This window comes from Protopterus annectens, chromosome 16.part0 (assembly GCF_019279795.1).
Source record: "Protopterus annectens isolate FY-2018-M chromosome 16.part0, PAN1.0, whole genome shotgun sequence".
In the NCBI taxonomy this organism is placed as follows: Eukaryota; Metazoa; Chordata; order Ceratodontiformes; family Protopteridae; genus Protopterus; species Protopterus annectens.
In genome coordinates, this window is record NC_056750.1 from 454,823,675 (window position 1) to 454,839,355 (window position 15,681).

At 43.7% G+C, this 15,681-nt stretch overlaps 1 protein-coding gene across 2 annotated transcripts in view; it reads right to left on the minus strand.

Moving 5' to 3' along the window:
• Window positions 1–15,681, minus strand: part of RABGAP1 (RAB GTPase activating protein 1) — a 4,144,188-nt gene that overhangs the window by 3,549,095 nt on the left and 579,412 nt on the right. For both annotated transcript variants that reach the window (XM_044058459.1, XM_044058460.1), the window contains one exon: window positions 14,302–14,476. In XM_044058459.1, coding sequence (XP_043914394.1) covers window positions 14,302–14,476 — 175 coding nt within the window. The remainder of the gene's footprint in view (window positions 1–14,301; window positions 14,477–15,681) is intronic.

Below are 15,681 nucleotides of genomic sequence, written 5' to 3' on the forward strand. Positions count from 1 at the left end.
GCTTTATACGTCAGGCACAGATAGTCTCTGAGCAGGCGGTATGCCACTGAGTAGAGCTGGAGTTTCTTTAACCGGGCAGCATATGGCATCTGTTTGAGCCCTTTGATCCTCTTGGTAAGGTACTTTTGGGGTCTTTCCAGTTGCTGCAGGTGTCTGGTAAGGTACATCCCAAAAGGGACATTGTACTCAATTATGGGCCTGATGAGGGATGAGTAAAGAGGCACGATGACCTCCCCTGATCTAGATGTGAATCCCTTCATGATTAGGTGGGCTATATAAAATGTTTTTCTAACCACTTTGGCCACGTGGTTGTCAAATGAGAGATTGCTATCAACTTGGGTCCCCAGGTCCCTAATAACTTCTGTATTTAATGGATTACCACCTATGTGGTAATTTGTGTGCACTTTGTTTTTGCCAAAGGGGATGACTATACACTTTTTGGCATTTAGCTTGAGGCCATGGCTCTGGCACCAGTTGTCTGTTTCTATGAGGCCCTTTTGGAGGATGCTTGTGTCGGCTGGAGAGTTGATTATGGCGCCCAGTTTGCAGTCATCTGCGAACTTGGTCAGCCACAGTCCTTCCGTGTTGGCCTGTACCGCCGAGAAATATATACCGAACAAGAGAGGTCCCAGGACTGAGCCTTGTGGGACACCACTTGTAACTGGTTTGGAGTCTGACATGGCTCCAGCAATTCTAACCATGTGGGTTCTGTCCTTGAGCCAGTTTGCAACCCATCTAGTGACATAGGGGTTTATATTTAAGCTGGTGAGCTTATCTATAATGCCCGAGTGGGGTATTGTATCGAAGGCTTTTGCGAGGTCCAGGTAGGCTGTGTGGACCACCTTCCCCTCGTCAATGGCCTTGGTGACTGTTTCAAAGAAATCAACCAGGTTTAAGAGGCAGGATCTGCCCTTAAAGCCAAACTGGGTAGGATCCAGTGTCTGTTGGTCCCCAATATCTTTATTTATGAGATCCATGATGATCCTTTCCATAGCTTTGCAGACCAAGCTAGTCAGGCTTATGGGGCGATAGTTTCCAGGATCCGTTGAGGCACCACCTTTGTGGAGAGGGACCACTGTTGCTGTACGCCACTCTTTGGGTACATATCCTGTAGTAAGGCTAAGATTGAACAGTAGTTTTATGTTTGGGTTTAGCTCTTCTTGGAGTTCATGTAGGACGCAGCCCGGGACACCATCTGGTCCCATTGATGCTGTGTTTTTTGCTTTGGAGAGGGTGGCTCTTACCTGAGCATCTGAGATGTCAGGGGGGCAGCACTCTGTTGGGATAGATATTTGCCCTTTTGGTGGGGAGAAGTTTGCACTGAACCTGTCAGCTAGGATGTTGGCAATGTCTGTGGGCTCAGTGTATTTTTTGTCATTTTGGACTAATTCTGAGCATATCTGGGAATTCCCACCCAGGTTCCTAACATAACTAAAGAAAGCCTTGTGATTATCCTTAGTGTCCTGTGCAATTTTCTCTCGGAGCTGGCCTTAGATGATTTTATGAGTGCCCGTAGTTTTTTGCTAATACTGATCAGAGATGCCTTCCCTTTTTGGGATTTTGCTCTATCATGTAGTAGCTTCCTCCTATTGTATAGTTTGTTTATGGCTGGGGTCCACCAGACAGGACGTCTGCCTTTGGAGGATTGGGTCTTGGTTTTATTTGGGATTGCATGATCCATGCATTCCTGGAGGTGTTCATAGAATGCGTTTATAAAGGATTCTGCGGTCTGGGCCGTATTTTCCACAGGCCCGGGGGCTTTGAAGGATTTCGCCTCGGTTTTGAGGCGTGTGAAATTTGCTTTAGAGAAGTTTTTCACTGTGGTTTTCTGGGCAGGGGGTGGGGTCGGGATGTGAATATCCAGTGAGATTAGTTTATGGTCTGATCTTACCAGTGAGGGATACACTTCTGGTCTGGAGCATAGTGTCCCCATGTTGGTGATGATCAGGTCCAGTATATTTTCCCCTCTTGTGGGAGTGGTAACAAGTTGTTCCATAGCATTTGAGTTTATAAATTCTAGGAACCTTTGGGCTAGGGTGTTGGAGCTAGAGTAATGCTCCCAGTCTATGTTTGGGTAGTTGAAGTCGCCCAATATAATGGTGTTTGGAGAGACCTTCATATTTTCCAGTATTCTCAGGAAGGCCGAGTGGGGTTCCTGTGTTTGGGAGGGTGGTCTGTAGCAGGCTATAAACTGGAAGGCAGTTTTATCCACAGTTAGTTGCACATGGATAGTCTCTGATGCTTAGTGCTGTGCCACCAACCTGGAGGTGTGGGTATCTTTGACGAATATTGATACTCACCCTCCTTTTGTGGTTCGGTCCAAGTTTTGGGGCTGAAAAGCATGGTATGAGGTATAACCTGGTAGTGCTGGGGTGCTCTCGGGAGCCTTGAACCAGGTTTCTGTTACTGCACAGATATCGATGTTCTCCATGCTAAGGAGAGTTTCGAGTGCATGCATCTTGAGGTTTAGACTTCTGGTGTTGAGTAGCATTACTCTTAGTTTCTTATCCCTTGTGATACCTATGGAGGTGGGTTTGTCTTTAGAGCCTTGCCTAAAAAAGGCACTATGGGGGTAGCAAGAGCCTTTGCCAATATCCGAAAGCCCAGGGGTGACAGGTGCAAGCCGTCCCTAGCAAAGCATAGTGGCTTGTCGAGCATGTCATCCTAGGCTGACAGGCATTGGATCCCCTTTGAATGACACCAACACTTAAGCCAATCGTTGAAATTGATCATCTTGTCTTCATATTGTGGCATAATTCTTGGTGAGGGTAAGATGCTACTCAAGGTCAGGGTCATACCGGCCTGGGCTACATGCTCAGAGAGCTCCTCTATGTCTCTTTTCATGTAGTCCAGGGAGGCACGTCTCAGGTCATTCACACCAGCATGGACAATGACTGAGTCATATTTGTACTTGCCTTGGAGTGACCTGAGTGCTTGTGTTATGTGGCGGATCCTAGCGCCCGACAGGCAGCTCACCGTGACCTTCTCCTTGTTCAGCCTGTTGAGCGGGACGTCAGTGTGCCTGACGATAGAGTCACCTATTACAAGTGTATCAGGTGTGCTGTTTTGCCTTAAGGGCTGTGACTGTTCGGCACACTGGCTTTGTGAGCTATGTGTTGCACGTGTTTTGTTTTGAGGTAGCGGTTGCTTGGGTGTCTGCTTTGGAAGTCCTGCTGCTTAGGCAGACTTTTATTTAGAGCCTCCGAGTATGTTTTTGTGTGTATGTGTTTGGTTTGTTGTCATGGTAGGTCTATGTGAGACTAGAATTGTAGTGAGTGTGGTTTCCTTCTCCTCCTGACTGGTTACGCCAGTACTGAGTTGAGAGAGCTTAGCCTCCAGTTTGGCTATATGGTTGCATCTCTCACATATGACAGGGGTTAGCTTAGAGCCAGTAAAAGCTCTCGGGCTATATTAAATCGGCCGAGTCGGAGCAGAGGATTGGCTCTGAACCCAACCAGCAAGAACAAAGGAAAGATGGGACAACATAACATCAAATTGTTTTCAAAAACCACTGGAACTTCCTCATGTGAAGTTTGAAAAAGGACAGCATGGGAATTGTGGAGGCCATGAACTAAAGTCATCTGAGGAACTCACTAGCAGTGATGAAGGAAAGAGAAGAGATGCCATGAAAGAAGAAATAGAAACCCAATCTGAAGATTCATAATCAGTGTCTTGCCTAGGCCTCTTATCTGGAGGGGGATGGGTACCCCTGATCAAGGTAATAAGGTCTTCAGCCATTTTGATCATCTGCTTTTTAGGCATAGAGGCCTGTGCACATGGTTCATGCATCAGTTTTTTAGTTTTAGAAGTTGCTTTTGTCTTGGGTTTTGCAACTGTCGTCGGTTTGATATACAAATGTTGAGGTCTGAATACACCCTCAGAAGCCGGTGCCTGCTCAGCAGCTCCGGACCCATCCGAGGGAGATGCATCCTTCGGTCCAATACCTTGAGTAGCTTGTGGCATGCCGGACTTCACATGGGTGTCGGTAGAGGCCTGCAACTCGAAGGTGGCGGGTATCAAGGGCTGTGAAAGCGTCTCACTGAGTACCGGTGACTGGCTTAGGAGAAGCTTCGTCGTCGGTTTTGGATCTCGACTGCCTTTCTCTGTTCTTTTCTTTGCGTTTTTTATGTACTTCAGTAGTCAGATTGCTATCAGACGACATTTCTGAGTAGTTAAAATCTGTTTCCAAAATACTTTGATGCAAAAATATACAGACGCTTAATAGTGCGTTGTTTAAATTTAGCACAAAACCGACAGCCAGGCACGTTGTGATCAGGGCCTAGGAAAGGAAAACAGTATAAATGGAAATCCTTATGAGGTATTTGCTTCCCACAAGCAATACAATTAACTTTTTCTGACATTGGTAAAAAGCAAGAAAAAAAGTTTCCTCAAAGGGGTACTTGGCTATAGTTAAGACTTCGGATCTGAAACTCAAACTCGAATATTTCAATAGACGGCCGAATGGCACTTGCGAAATGCTTCTGCTTCAGGCACCGCGCGGCAAGAAAGACGAAAGAAAATGGCGTCGGCTGCATGTTTTACACCCCTAACGACCTGACGTCATGAAAGAGAAGACAGCAACCAATGCAGGATCCAAGATTTTGGAATTCAGGCCGACTGAGGGCAACCTACCAGCAGATTATCCGAATGTAATGACTGCAACAGTGAAACATGAAGAACATCTTCCTCATGTGAAGTTTGAAAAAGGACAGTGGGAATTGTGGAGGCCATGAACTAAAGTCATCTGAGGAACTCACTAGTAGTGATGAAGGAAAGAAGAGATGCCATGAAAACTACGAGAGACTGAGTTTTCTCTGAAGGAAGAAACACCATCATCAAATCTGCCATGAACTTGCACCCCAGAAAAATGAGATCCTGACTGGGAGAAAGAGAAGATTTTTTGAAATTTATTGTGAACCTCAAGCCTTGAAGAAAGGAAACAGCAAGATTTAGATAAGGAGTAAGAAAAGCTAGACTGCTAGCCAGAAACAGCAGGTCGTCCAGTTAAGGGTAAACTTGAAGGCCTTTCAGTCTTAAGGCGGCAATGGCTGGGGCAAGACACTTTGTGAAAACCTTGGGGGCAGCAGAAAGACCAAAAGGTGAATCAGAAAGTACAGTTGTGTACACTTACCATAAATGTAGATGTTCAAATGTATTCACTGTTGCAGTCATTACATTTGGGTAACCTGCTGGCAAGTTGCCCTCAGTCAGCCTGAATAACAAAGTCTTGGGTCCTGCGTTGGTTGCTGTCTCCTCTTCCATGAAGGCAGGTCGTCAGAGGTATAAAACATGCAGCCGAAGCCATTTTATTCAGTTTTTCTTGCCCCAGATGTCAGGTGCCCCCCAAATGGGGAGCAAAAATATATACATAGAAACAAAGAGTAAATATACAGATGCACTTTTAGAAATATAAACTTTACCTTCAACTAAAATCAAATACACCACAAAGGCGTTTGAGTATGGTGAAGGAATGGAAAGGTATAGAAAGGGGGATGGCGGGTGGGTAACCCAGACTGCAACAGTGAATACACTCGAACATCTACATTTATGGTAAGTGTACACAGCTGTACTATGTTCTTCGTGTTTCACTATTGCAGTCATTACATTTGGGTAGAATCCCAAAGCTATGGATGGAAGGATGGAACTAAATGGCATTAGGAGCGGCTATAAGGCCCTGCAGGACTGCAGTGGCAAAGCCTGCCCTGGATTTGGAGAAGAGAGGTAAATGATAATGCTTTGTGAAGGTAGCAACAGAGCCCCAAGTAGCAGCTTCCAGAATGTCTTTGGTTGGAACCCCTCTGAGAAAAGCTGCTGAAGCAGAGGCAGCCCTGGTGGAATGTGATCGGATCCCCTTGGGCACAGATTTACCATGGTGCAAGTAGCAGAAATGAATGCATGGCTTATCCACTTAGAAATAGTCTGCTTTGATACAGCCTTCCCCTCTGACCCTGCAGCAAATGCTACCAGTAGTTGCTCAGATTTTCTTAGAGATTTGGTCCTGATTAAGTAGAATCTTAGTTGTCTGTGTACATCCAATGAATGCAGAATCCGCTCCCCCTTGTTCTGCTGATTTGGGTAAAATGGTGGCAGATGAATGGTCTGGTTAAGAGCCACACTGGATACCATCTTAGGCATAAAAGAAGGATTGGTCCTGAGGGACACCCTGTCCGGGTAAAATATAATAAAAAAGGCTCCACTGCCATGAGGGCCTGTAGTTCTGAATCCCTTCTTGCTGAAGTGACTGCCAAGAGAAAAGCTGTTTTCCAAGATAGTAATTTTATATCCGCAGTAGCTGCTGGTTCAAAAGGAGGCAGGGTGAGCTTTTCCAGCACAAAACTGAGGTCCCATGCAGGAGCTGGTGCTCTTCTGGGAGGCCTTAAATTTTTGGCCCCTCTAAGATACTGTTTAAGCAGAGGATGAGAAAAGAGGGGAGGCTCTGTGTTGTAATGAGCCGAGATGGTGGAGGCATGGATTTTTATTGAAGAAAAAGATAGGCCATTGTCGAGCATCTCAGTCAAATATTGTAAAATCTGAAGAATATTGGGCTTTACTGTGTCTATTCCTTGTGCTTGGCTCCAAGCACAGAATCTCTTCCATTTATCAGCATAAGATTTTCTAGTACTAGGCCTTCTGGCTTCCAAAATGACATTTATCACAGATTTACTGAGAGGTGTTGTTTGAATAATTAGTTGATTAGCCATGCTGCAAGATTCAGAGTTTGGAGCCGAGTGTGCAGAATTTGATAGTTCTGCTGAAACAGTAGATGAGGTACTTGAGGCAAGTACCATGGTGGAAGGTGAGACATATTCCTTAGAAGTGGGTACCAGTGCTGGCGAGGCCAGTCAGGAGCAATTAGGATCATTTTTGGTTTCTCCTGTCTGACTTAGTAAGACCTTGGAGAGTAAAGGCAGAGGGGGAAAGACATAGACTGACAGGCTTTTCCAGCTGAAGGATAGGGCATCCACTTTTCATGTTTTTTGTGATGAGTTCTTGTGCAGAATTTGTCCAACTAATAATTTTGGGGAGAGGCAAACAGATCTATGTATGGGCTCCCCCATTTCTGTGTTAACATGCTGAAGGTTTGTGAATCCTGTTTCCATTTGTGCGTGTCCATAAGATTTCTGCTTAGGTCATCTGCCAGAGTATTTTGCTTTCCTGGCAGGAATTGAGCTTGAAGATGTATTTGGTAAGTCAAGGCTGTGTTCCACAAGGCCATGGCTAGTCTGCAAAGGGGGTAGGAATGTGTACCCCCCCCGCCTGTTTATGTACCACATAACTGTGGTGTTGTCCGTCTTTATAAGTAGTTGTCCTGGATGAAGTAAGTCCTTGAAGGCTGTCAGAGCATTCTGAACAGCTAGCATCTCTTTCTGGTTGATATGCAGATGCATTTGGTTTGGCTTCCATTTGTCCTGAATGCATCTCCCTGCTAGGTGGGCCCCCCTAGCATAGTCTGATGCGTCTGTATTTAGGGTTTGGGTGGCAAGGGGTAGAGTGAATGACAGTCCCTTGTTTTGGTGACATGTCTCTGCCCACCAAAGAAACTCCTGTTGTAGGCAGGGAATGAGAAGAATCATTGTTTCCAGACTGTGACAATGTTGACTCCATAAACTTTTTAGGTACCACTGAAGTTTCCTCATATGCAGTCTCGCATACGGAATTAGTAGAATGCAGGATGCCATGAACACCAAAGCCTGCAGAATTTGTCTTGCAGATAACTGGGTTTTTGTTGCCATTTGTTTGAAGTATGTTGCCGGTTGCCTTTGTTTGTCTGGCGTGAGGTAAGCCATCTGGGCAGTTGTATTCAAGCTTGAACCCAGGAAAGTAATTATTTGAGAGGGTACCAGTTGTAATTTCTTTTCGTTTATGGTGTACCCTAGGCATGCTAGAAGCCTTTTTACAAACGCCTGATGATGAAGAAGAGTGTCCTTGTCCTCTGCTTGAATGAGACAATCATCCAGATAAGGATAAATTTGAATGCTTCTTTGTCTGCAGAATACAATTACTGGTGCCAGGCACTTTGTAAAGACCCTGGGCACAGTAGATAAGCCACGGGGCAGTGCAGAGAATTGGTAATGCAAAAAACCTGCTTTGAAGCGGAGGTATCTTCTGCATGATTCCCTTAGTGGGATATGCAGGTATGCCTCTTAAGTCTAGAGTTACTAACCAAGCATTCCTGCCTAGCATAGGCAGAAGCTGTTAAGTCAGCATTTTGAATTTTGGAATGTCCAGGAACATGTTCAAAATTGTTAAGTCCAGTATTGGGTGCCATGAATTGTCTTTTCTGGGTACCAGGAAAAGTCTCGAGTAAAATCCTTGTCCTTTTTCCTTTTCTGGTACAGGTTGAATAGCCCCATATCCATGAGGGACATTACTTGTTTCTGGGCCTCTGCCCACTGGTTTTGTGGCAGATCCGATCATCTGTTTGGAATTGGCAAAGTATGGAAATGAAATCTGTACCCCTGGGATACTATGTTTAATACCCACTTGTCCTGGGTAATTAACTTCCAATTTTGAGCATGAAGTGCTAGTTTTCCCCCCAAGGGAGCTGCCAAAAGATAAGTGCTTGGCGATGGTAGAGGAAAGTCATTGAGACTGCTTACTGTAGGGTTGTGCTTTGTTTCCTCCAGATTTGGAGGTGGCGGCACTCCACTGCTTTGACCTGTAAGAACCCTGTGATTGGTATCTGGAGCCTTTTGAGCGCCTGGATTTGCCCTGTTTGGCTCTGTTGGACACAGGAAAGGACCAATTTTTAGTAGGCCAGTGCCCACTGAACCTGGGTGGCTGCACTTGCAAGAAATCCTTTACAGTTTGCATAGATTTAGCTTTGTCTTCCATTTTCTTTAAAACCTCTTCTGCCTTATTACCAAACAGATTATCATGCTGCAAAGGGGCATCCAACAATTCAGCTTTAACATGATCAGGCAGATTTTTCTCCTTGAGCCGGGCATGCCCTCTAATCACAGATCCAGTAACGGCGGCCCTACAAGAGGCCTCGAAGGAATCAAAACCACATTGCAAAGTATGCTTTCCAACCAAAATATTTAGAAGCAAAAATATACCAACGCTTAACAGTGCATTGGTTACATTTAGCACAAAACTGACAGCAAGGCACACTGTGATCTGGGCCTAGGCAAGGAATACAGTACAAATGAAAATCCTTATGAGGTACTTGCTTCCCACAAGTAGTGCAATTATTAACTAATACTGACATCAGTAAGAAGCAAGAGGTACTTGGCTTTATTTTTGAAGACTTCAGTTCTGAAAATCGAATACGAAAATTTCAGGAGTCGGCTGACTGGCACTTGCGAACTTGCTTCTGCTTCGGGCACCGCGCGGCAAGAAAGACTGAATAAAATGGCATCGGCTGCATGTTTTATACCCCCGACGAACTGATGTCAAGGAAGAGGAGACAGCAACCAACGCACAACCCAAGACTTTGTTATTCAGGCCGACTGAGGGCAATCTGCCAGAAGATTACCCAAATGTAATGACTGCAACAGTGAAACACGAAGAACATCTGAAAGTGCCAAGAACCCACTGAGAAATGCAAGTATTTCCTGAAGAGAGGGTGAAAAGGCATATGCAGGTAAGCATCCTTGAACTCCAGTGAGACTAAGAAGGCTTGAGGAGGCACCAGGGAAGAAGAGACTGAAGGGACAACATTCTGAAGGAGGGCACCACCAGAAAAGGTAACTTTTAAGATGTCCAAAATGGATGTCCAGGGACCCTCTTTTCTTGGAACCAGGAGCATCCTGGAATAAAATCCCCTTCCTTGATGATGTGAAGGAACTGGCTGAATGGTGCCTTGAAGCGAGAGCTGGAATAGCAGTTGAGGAAACAGATGAAGTTGGTCTGAGCGAGGTTGAGGAATCCCTTGAAAAGGGGGATGAGACTTCCAAGTCATGAAATAGCCATTTTGAAAAATGGAAATCACCCAAGATTCCTGAGTAATCTCCTCCCAGGCTGAAAGAGGAAGACAAGAGAAAAAGGGGAGTATGACTTGGAAGCTTGTGATGATTGTCTGACCTAGGCTGAAAGGGCTGTTGTGGAGATGGGGCAGAAGGAAATGCTTTAGATTGTGGTGGTCTTCTAGCAGCTTTCCTAGGCCTAGAACCAGAGGGTACTGAACAGGCAGACATAGAAAGTTTCCTAATGAAAGGAGTCGTATCTGGAAAGTTTCTATGAAACTTAGGAATTGGAGAAACTAAAGAGTTAAGTCTTGGAGTTCTTTACCTTTTTCTTTAAGTGGTGTGTCTTTCTTTATCCTTATTTTTTTTGGAAGATCGGCAGTCGGACAGCTTAACGAAGCCATTTCGGAGTACGGAGAAAGAGAACGCAAGTATTTAGCTACAAAAATAGCCCGATGACAAATAGTTTGGGCGTTGAACAAGGCACAAAACCGACAGCGAGGGACGTCGTGGTCTGGGCCTAAACAGGTGACACACTAAGAATAAAAATCTCTATGAGGTATTTGCTTTCCACAGGCAAGACAATTGTTAACTTTTTCTGACATCGGTTAGAGCAAGAAAAAAGGATCCCCAATGGGGTACTTACCTTTTTTTGAAGACTTCAGGTCTGAAACTCAAACGAAAATTTTAGGAGTCGGCCAATTGGCACTTGCGAACTGCTTCTGCTTTGGGCACCGCATGGCAAGAAAGACAGGTGTAATGGTGTCGGCTGCATGTTTTATACCCTTGACATCATGGAAGAAGTGACAGCATCCGACGCAGAAATCCAAAGACTCTAGTATTCAGGCCAGCTGAGGGCTACCTGCAGGCAGATAACCCAAATGTAATGACTGCAACAGTGAAACAAGAAGAACATCTAGAAAGTTTCCTAATGAAAGGAGTTTTAGCTGGAAAGTTTCTATGAAATTTAGGAATTGGAGAAACTAGAGAGTTTTAAGTCTTGGAGTTCCTTACTTTTTCTTTAAGTGTCTTAAACAGACCAGCAGCAGCCTTACCAAAAAGTGCAGTTATCCAGTGAAGCATCAAGCAATTTCATCCTGATGTCATCTGGGAGAGCCTGTAAGTGCAGCCAAGAGTATCTCCTAAGAAAAGAAGCATAAGCTGCAGATCTAGAGGAAGCATCAACCGCATCATAGCTGCTCTTAATGGAGTGCCTAATCACCTGTGTAGATGCAGCTATAAGAGAAAGAGTCAAGGACTTGGCCTCAGAATCGGGAAGCTGAAAGAGAGCCTGAGAAGTCTGAGACGGCAAAGCCAGGGAATACCTAGGCATACGAGTCCAGTAATTAATGGCCCTAACAGCTAGGGTTGAAGAAGTATATACTTTCTTACCTAACTTTTACATGGTTTTACTTTCTTTGCCAGAGGGAAGCACTTTGTGGAGGGAACTACTTTTGAGGATTTGCCTGAAGAAATGGAAAACTACAGCTGGGTCGGCTGAAGGACACTTAAAAAGGAATTTACAATTCCCAGAAACCTTGTAGAAATGATCAGGTGTTTTAGGTGCTGGGGCCTGTGAATCAGGAGTTTTAGATAAGCAAGCAAGGAAAGCTGGAAGCACTGGAGGGACAGCTGCGGGAGACTCCACCTGAAGCAAATCATAACATCTCGTTTGTTCATCTGAAATGAGACCGGAATCCCTCTGAAAAAAATCCCTCATCTTAGTTAGCTTCCCCAAAAGAAAGTTCCTCCACAGGTGAGCCTCCCACTGGACTCTTCCTCAGTGGAAGCGTATTCAAAGGGGGAAGTAATCTGAGTGGAATATGCTAAGGAGTCTTCATCTGAGAAAGACCCCTCTGAATCAGAGTCCTGGGCTGGAATAGCAGGGAAAGACTCCGGAAAACCTGAGGTCAGCACAGGAGAAGGGAGAGTAGGACCAGCAATAGGACAGGCAGAAGCCTGAGGCCTAAGGGCCATCAAGGCCTTAAATAAGGCCCCGAGAAAAAACTTCCCAGTCTGTTGGGCTGGATGGTACTACAACATTGTCTAGTCTTTTGTCTCTTTTTAGCTGGCTTTTCTAATGCAGTAACAGGGGCAGATGTAGGCCTAAAAGCTGGTGATTCTTGCTGCAAAAGAACTGGAGCAGTTCCAGAGTCCTCAGTAATAAGTATCCATGGTTCCCCCAAATCATCTGAACCGGACCATCTATAAAGCCTCAAACATGCTCAGTTCCGCACCCCTGACAGCTTCCAATAAGGTTCCTGCCTTAGAAGTGGATCCAACCTCAGATTGTACCGCTGGGCTATCACTAACGTCAAAGGGTACATCAGAGAGAAGGCACAGCCAAAAAGGATTCGGGCCTAGCCTTGCCAACCTTCCTCTTCACGGACGGTTCAGAGGAACTCGCAGAACCCTCCATAGATTCCCTAGCCAAACATTTTAGCCTCCGATTCTCCAGATAAAAATTAAGAGTGGACAGATGACTACATAAGGTTTTAGGAACAAAGGCCTGACAGAGCACGACCAATGGTCGTGGGTAGGCTCTAAACAAAGCAAAGCTCATGGCTATCCTTATGTGGAATTTGCCTTCCACACCTACACTTGCCCTTTCTAGATGGCATTAACAAAGAATAATGGCAGAAGAAAACAAGTAAATCCCCTACGGGGTACTTATCTAAAGCAGAAGAAATTAAGCAATTCCAAATGGCAGATCAAACGTACAAGTCAACCTTTTCGAATGGTGGAGAAAGTTCTGAGGATTGTACATGTGGACATCCCTTTTATGGGTGACGTTCCCTCCGACTACGTGTGACGACCCACGTACAGGCAGTAGCATGAAGCTTTTGTATACTGGTCAGATATCGGGTTATTGGGCGAAATACAACCCATATGTGAAGAATACTGCAACACTGAATAGAAGGATAGTTTTAGTTCCATTTTTCTCAGTTTACTAAGCTACATACTGGTCATGGAAAATGGTCTGGTCTGTAAAGGATATCACTACAGACATATGATCTTTAATTTTAGCAATGAATATTACAGTTAGATATGTGCCAGATATGCAGGGTATGTATAATTAAAATTGTTCGAGATGATTATGAATATTATGAAATATTTTAATTGTTTGCATAAATAACTGATGTTAGGTGATAAGGGCCAACTACCCAAAACACAACGGAGTACCTGTCCATTCTGACATGAGGAGTACAAGGGTAGAATTTCTGAGCAGCATTTGCAAAATGTTAAGGAAAGCATTAAAGGGACTATGCCAAACATGGAATCATTTGCATAACTCCTTTATTAAATTAAAATTGGAGTGTGCCACTGAGTTTAGTGGAAGCTACACAAGTAGGATGCTGTTACTAGAAAAAAAAACACAGTAACATGTGGAAAGTACACAGCAAAATAGACAAGCATTTAATTGAGGCTTACTATATTAACATTATTCTAATATTAGTATTAATACCACCTAAAAGTAGCTCATGTGTTACAAAGCAAGAAGCAATATGCATAATTACAGGATTGGGTAGGCACCCTTAGTGAAAGTATAACTGTGGGATGATGAGGGTTCGAGTCTAATGACTGATTATCAGAAGACACTACTAAAACTTTTCACAGTAACATTTACAAAACAAAAAATATGTAGCTATTGTAATGACAATGAAGATACAAAGGCAGTAGGTGTTGAAGATCATGTTTAAAGGCAAGAACCCTGTTTTTCTTTACAAGAGTGTTCACATCTTTATGCTTGTGAAAACTGTGTGTGGAAAAAAAGTGCATTTTGAAGCCATTAAAAATGTTAAGTTGTAAATATTGCTTCTAAACATGGAAGACTAAATATAGTAAGCATGTTTACAGCATTAACACTTTGGGCGGGCAAGGGACAGTTACACCATTCTACGCTCTATCTCTAAAAATGCTGGATTAGTGTAGGTGAGCAATTGTAAATTAGTGATGTAACTGCCAAATTGTTAAAAATGAACAGTTTGGCAGAAATCTACATCATTAGGAAGCAAAAGGATTAGTCAGTCTCCTGCTGCTCAGGGCTGAATGAATTAATGAAAAGCTCCCTCTCTTAATACTAGCCAAAATCAGTTTTAAGAAGCACCGCCTAACATAAAAATAAATACATGGTAGGTTATGTCTAACCATTCCCAAATTTGAGCAAACATCAAGGTAACCACACTATACAACATGGCAAAATAAAACTGTGCATCACAGCAGTCAGTGCAACCCTTATACACTAATAAAAATATTCTGATAGTACTTTTAACAGGGCATCAATGCATGTATTCACAGACATTTTTACTTAGAAAAAAAACTTCAACACAATGATTTTCAGTAAAGTGGTAACTTAGGGGAAAAAATAAGACTACCAATAAAAGTTGCTCACCGCTTCTTGGATTACACATCGGAAGACATGAATTCGAAATATTTCTGCATTGTGGTGGCTTTCAGTAAATGCAAAACAATCACTTTCAGGAGTACCATCATGTCCTCTCACACAAAATAAAATCTTGTAGATTGGGTAATTTGCAATTTCTGCATTTGTATCTGGATCAAAAAGCCTGTTAAATTTAAAAACACACACATAGCATCATCATCACAAGCATGAAGGAGTGTGTACATTAACAGATATATTTATTGTGTATTCACAGAAAAATGTGAATTATGGTCTTAAACTCTTCCTTTACAACCAGAATTTACTTGATTTGTGGGTCAAAGCCAAAATAAAATTTACAATGCAGACTCATAAGTCTTGCACAACAGAATCACAGTGCATCCAGAACATACTCAAGAAATATCAACTAGTCTAGACTCCATGCCCATTTGGTACAGAACAGACCATAATTTAAAAAGTTACACAATGTCAACTTAACATACAAGCAGCATTTGTTTCTCTTCATTAAAATGGTCAACTGAGAAAAATAACACTTTTTAATTCTAGCCATTAAGTAGCTCGGCCCACTGAAATGATTCAAAACACCACTTAAGTACAGTCACCTCTGTGGAACAAAGGCTGCAGCCTCGAACAAGGCTCTGGTGATCCAGGCTCGACTAACAAGTCTGGGCATTGGGGAAGTTAGCTGGGTAGGGCTGGTAGAGAATGGCTTACAGCTTCCTTATCTCTGGAACAGGGAGTGGTTTACTGTACTGTGCAGCTTACATCTAGTGGCACTGCAAGGAGCAAATAGGTGAAAGATGTATGGCTTCAGACTGCTATGATGCCTGCATGCAGTGCTACAGCTGGGATCGGTGCACATGTGAGTGGAAATAAGCTAACATCAAGCCTACTAAATGCCAGCGGCAAAGTTTACAAAAAAGTTATGTACTCACCATAACGTTCCATCCGAGTAGTTATACTTAATTTTTATGCAACCTGTGGTTATACGGATCTGAGCTGGCAACTTTTTTCTAACATCTGCTACAAGCTCCGAGCTCCTCCCCTTACCCGTAATGCCCTACCATCTCCTATCTTCCCTCAGATTGAGTTTGCTGCAAGTAACAATATATATGCAACTCAACTCAATAACCAACCTGAAAACAGGACAAGGTCCGGGGGATGGAAGGAGGGAACGTTGCAGAAAAATTAAGTATAGCTACTTAGATGGAACGTTATGGTGAGCACATAACTTCTTTATCTGAAGTAGTTAACTTCATTTTATCTGCAACCTGTGGGACAGAGTCCCCAGCTACTCCAATCCTGGGAGGCCCTTATGGAAGGATATTCCTGAGCACCGCAGAGACAAAGGATGCTCTACCCCTCGAAATC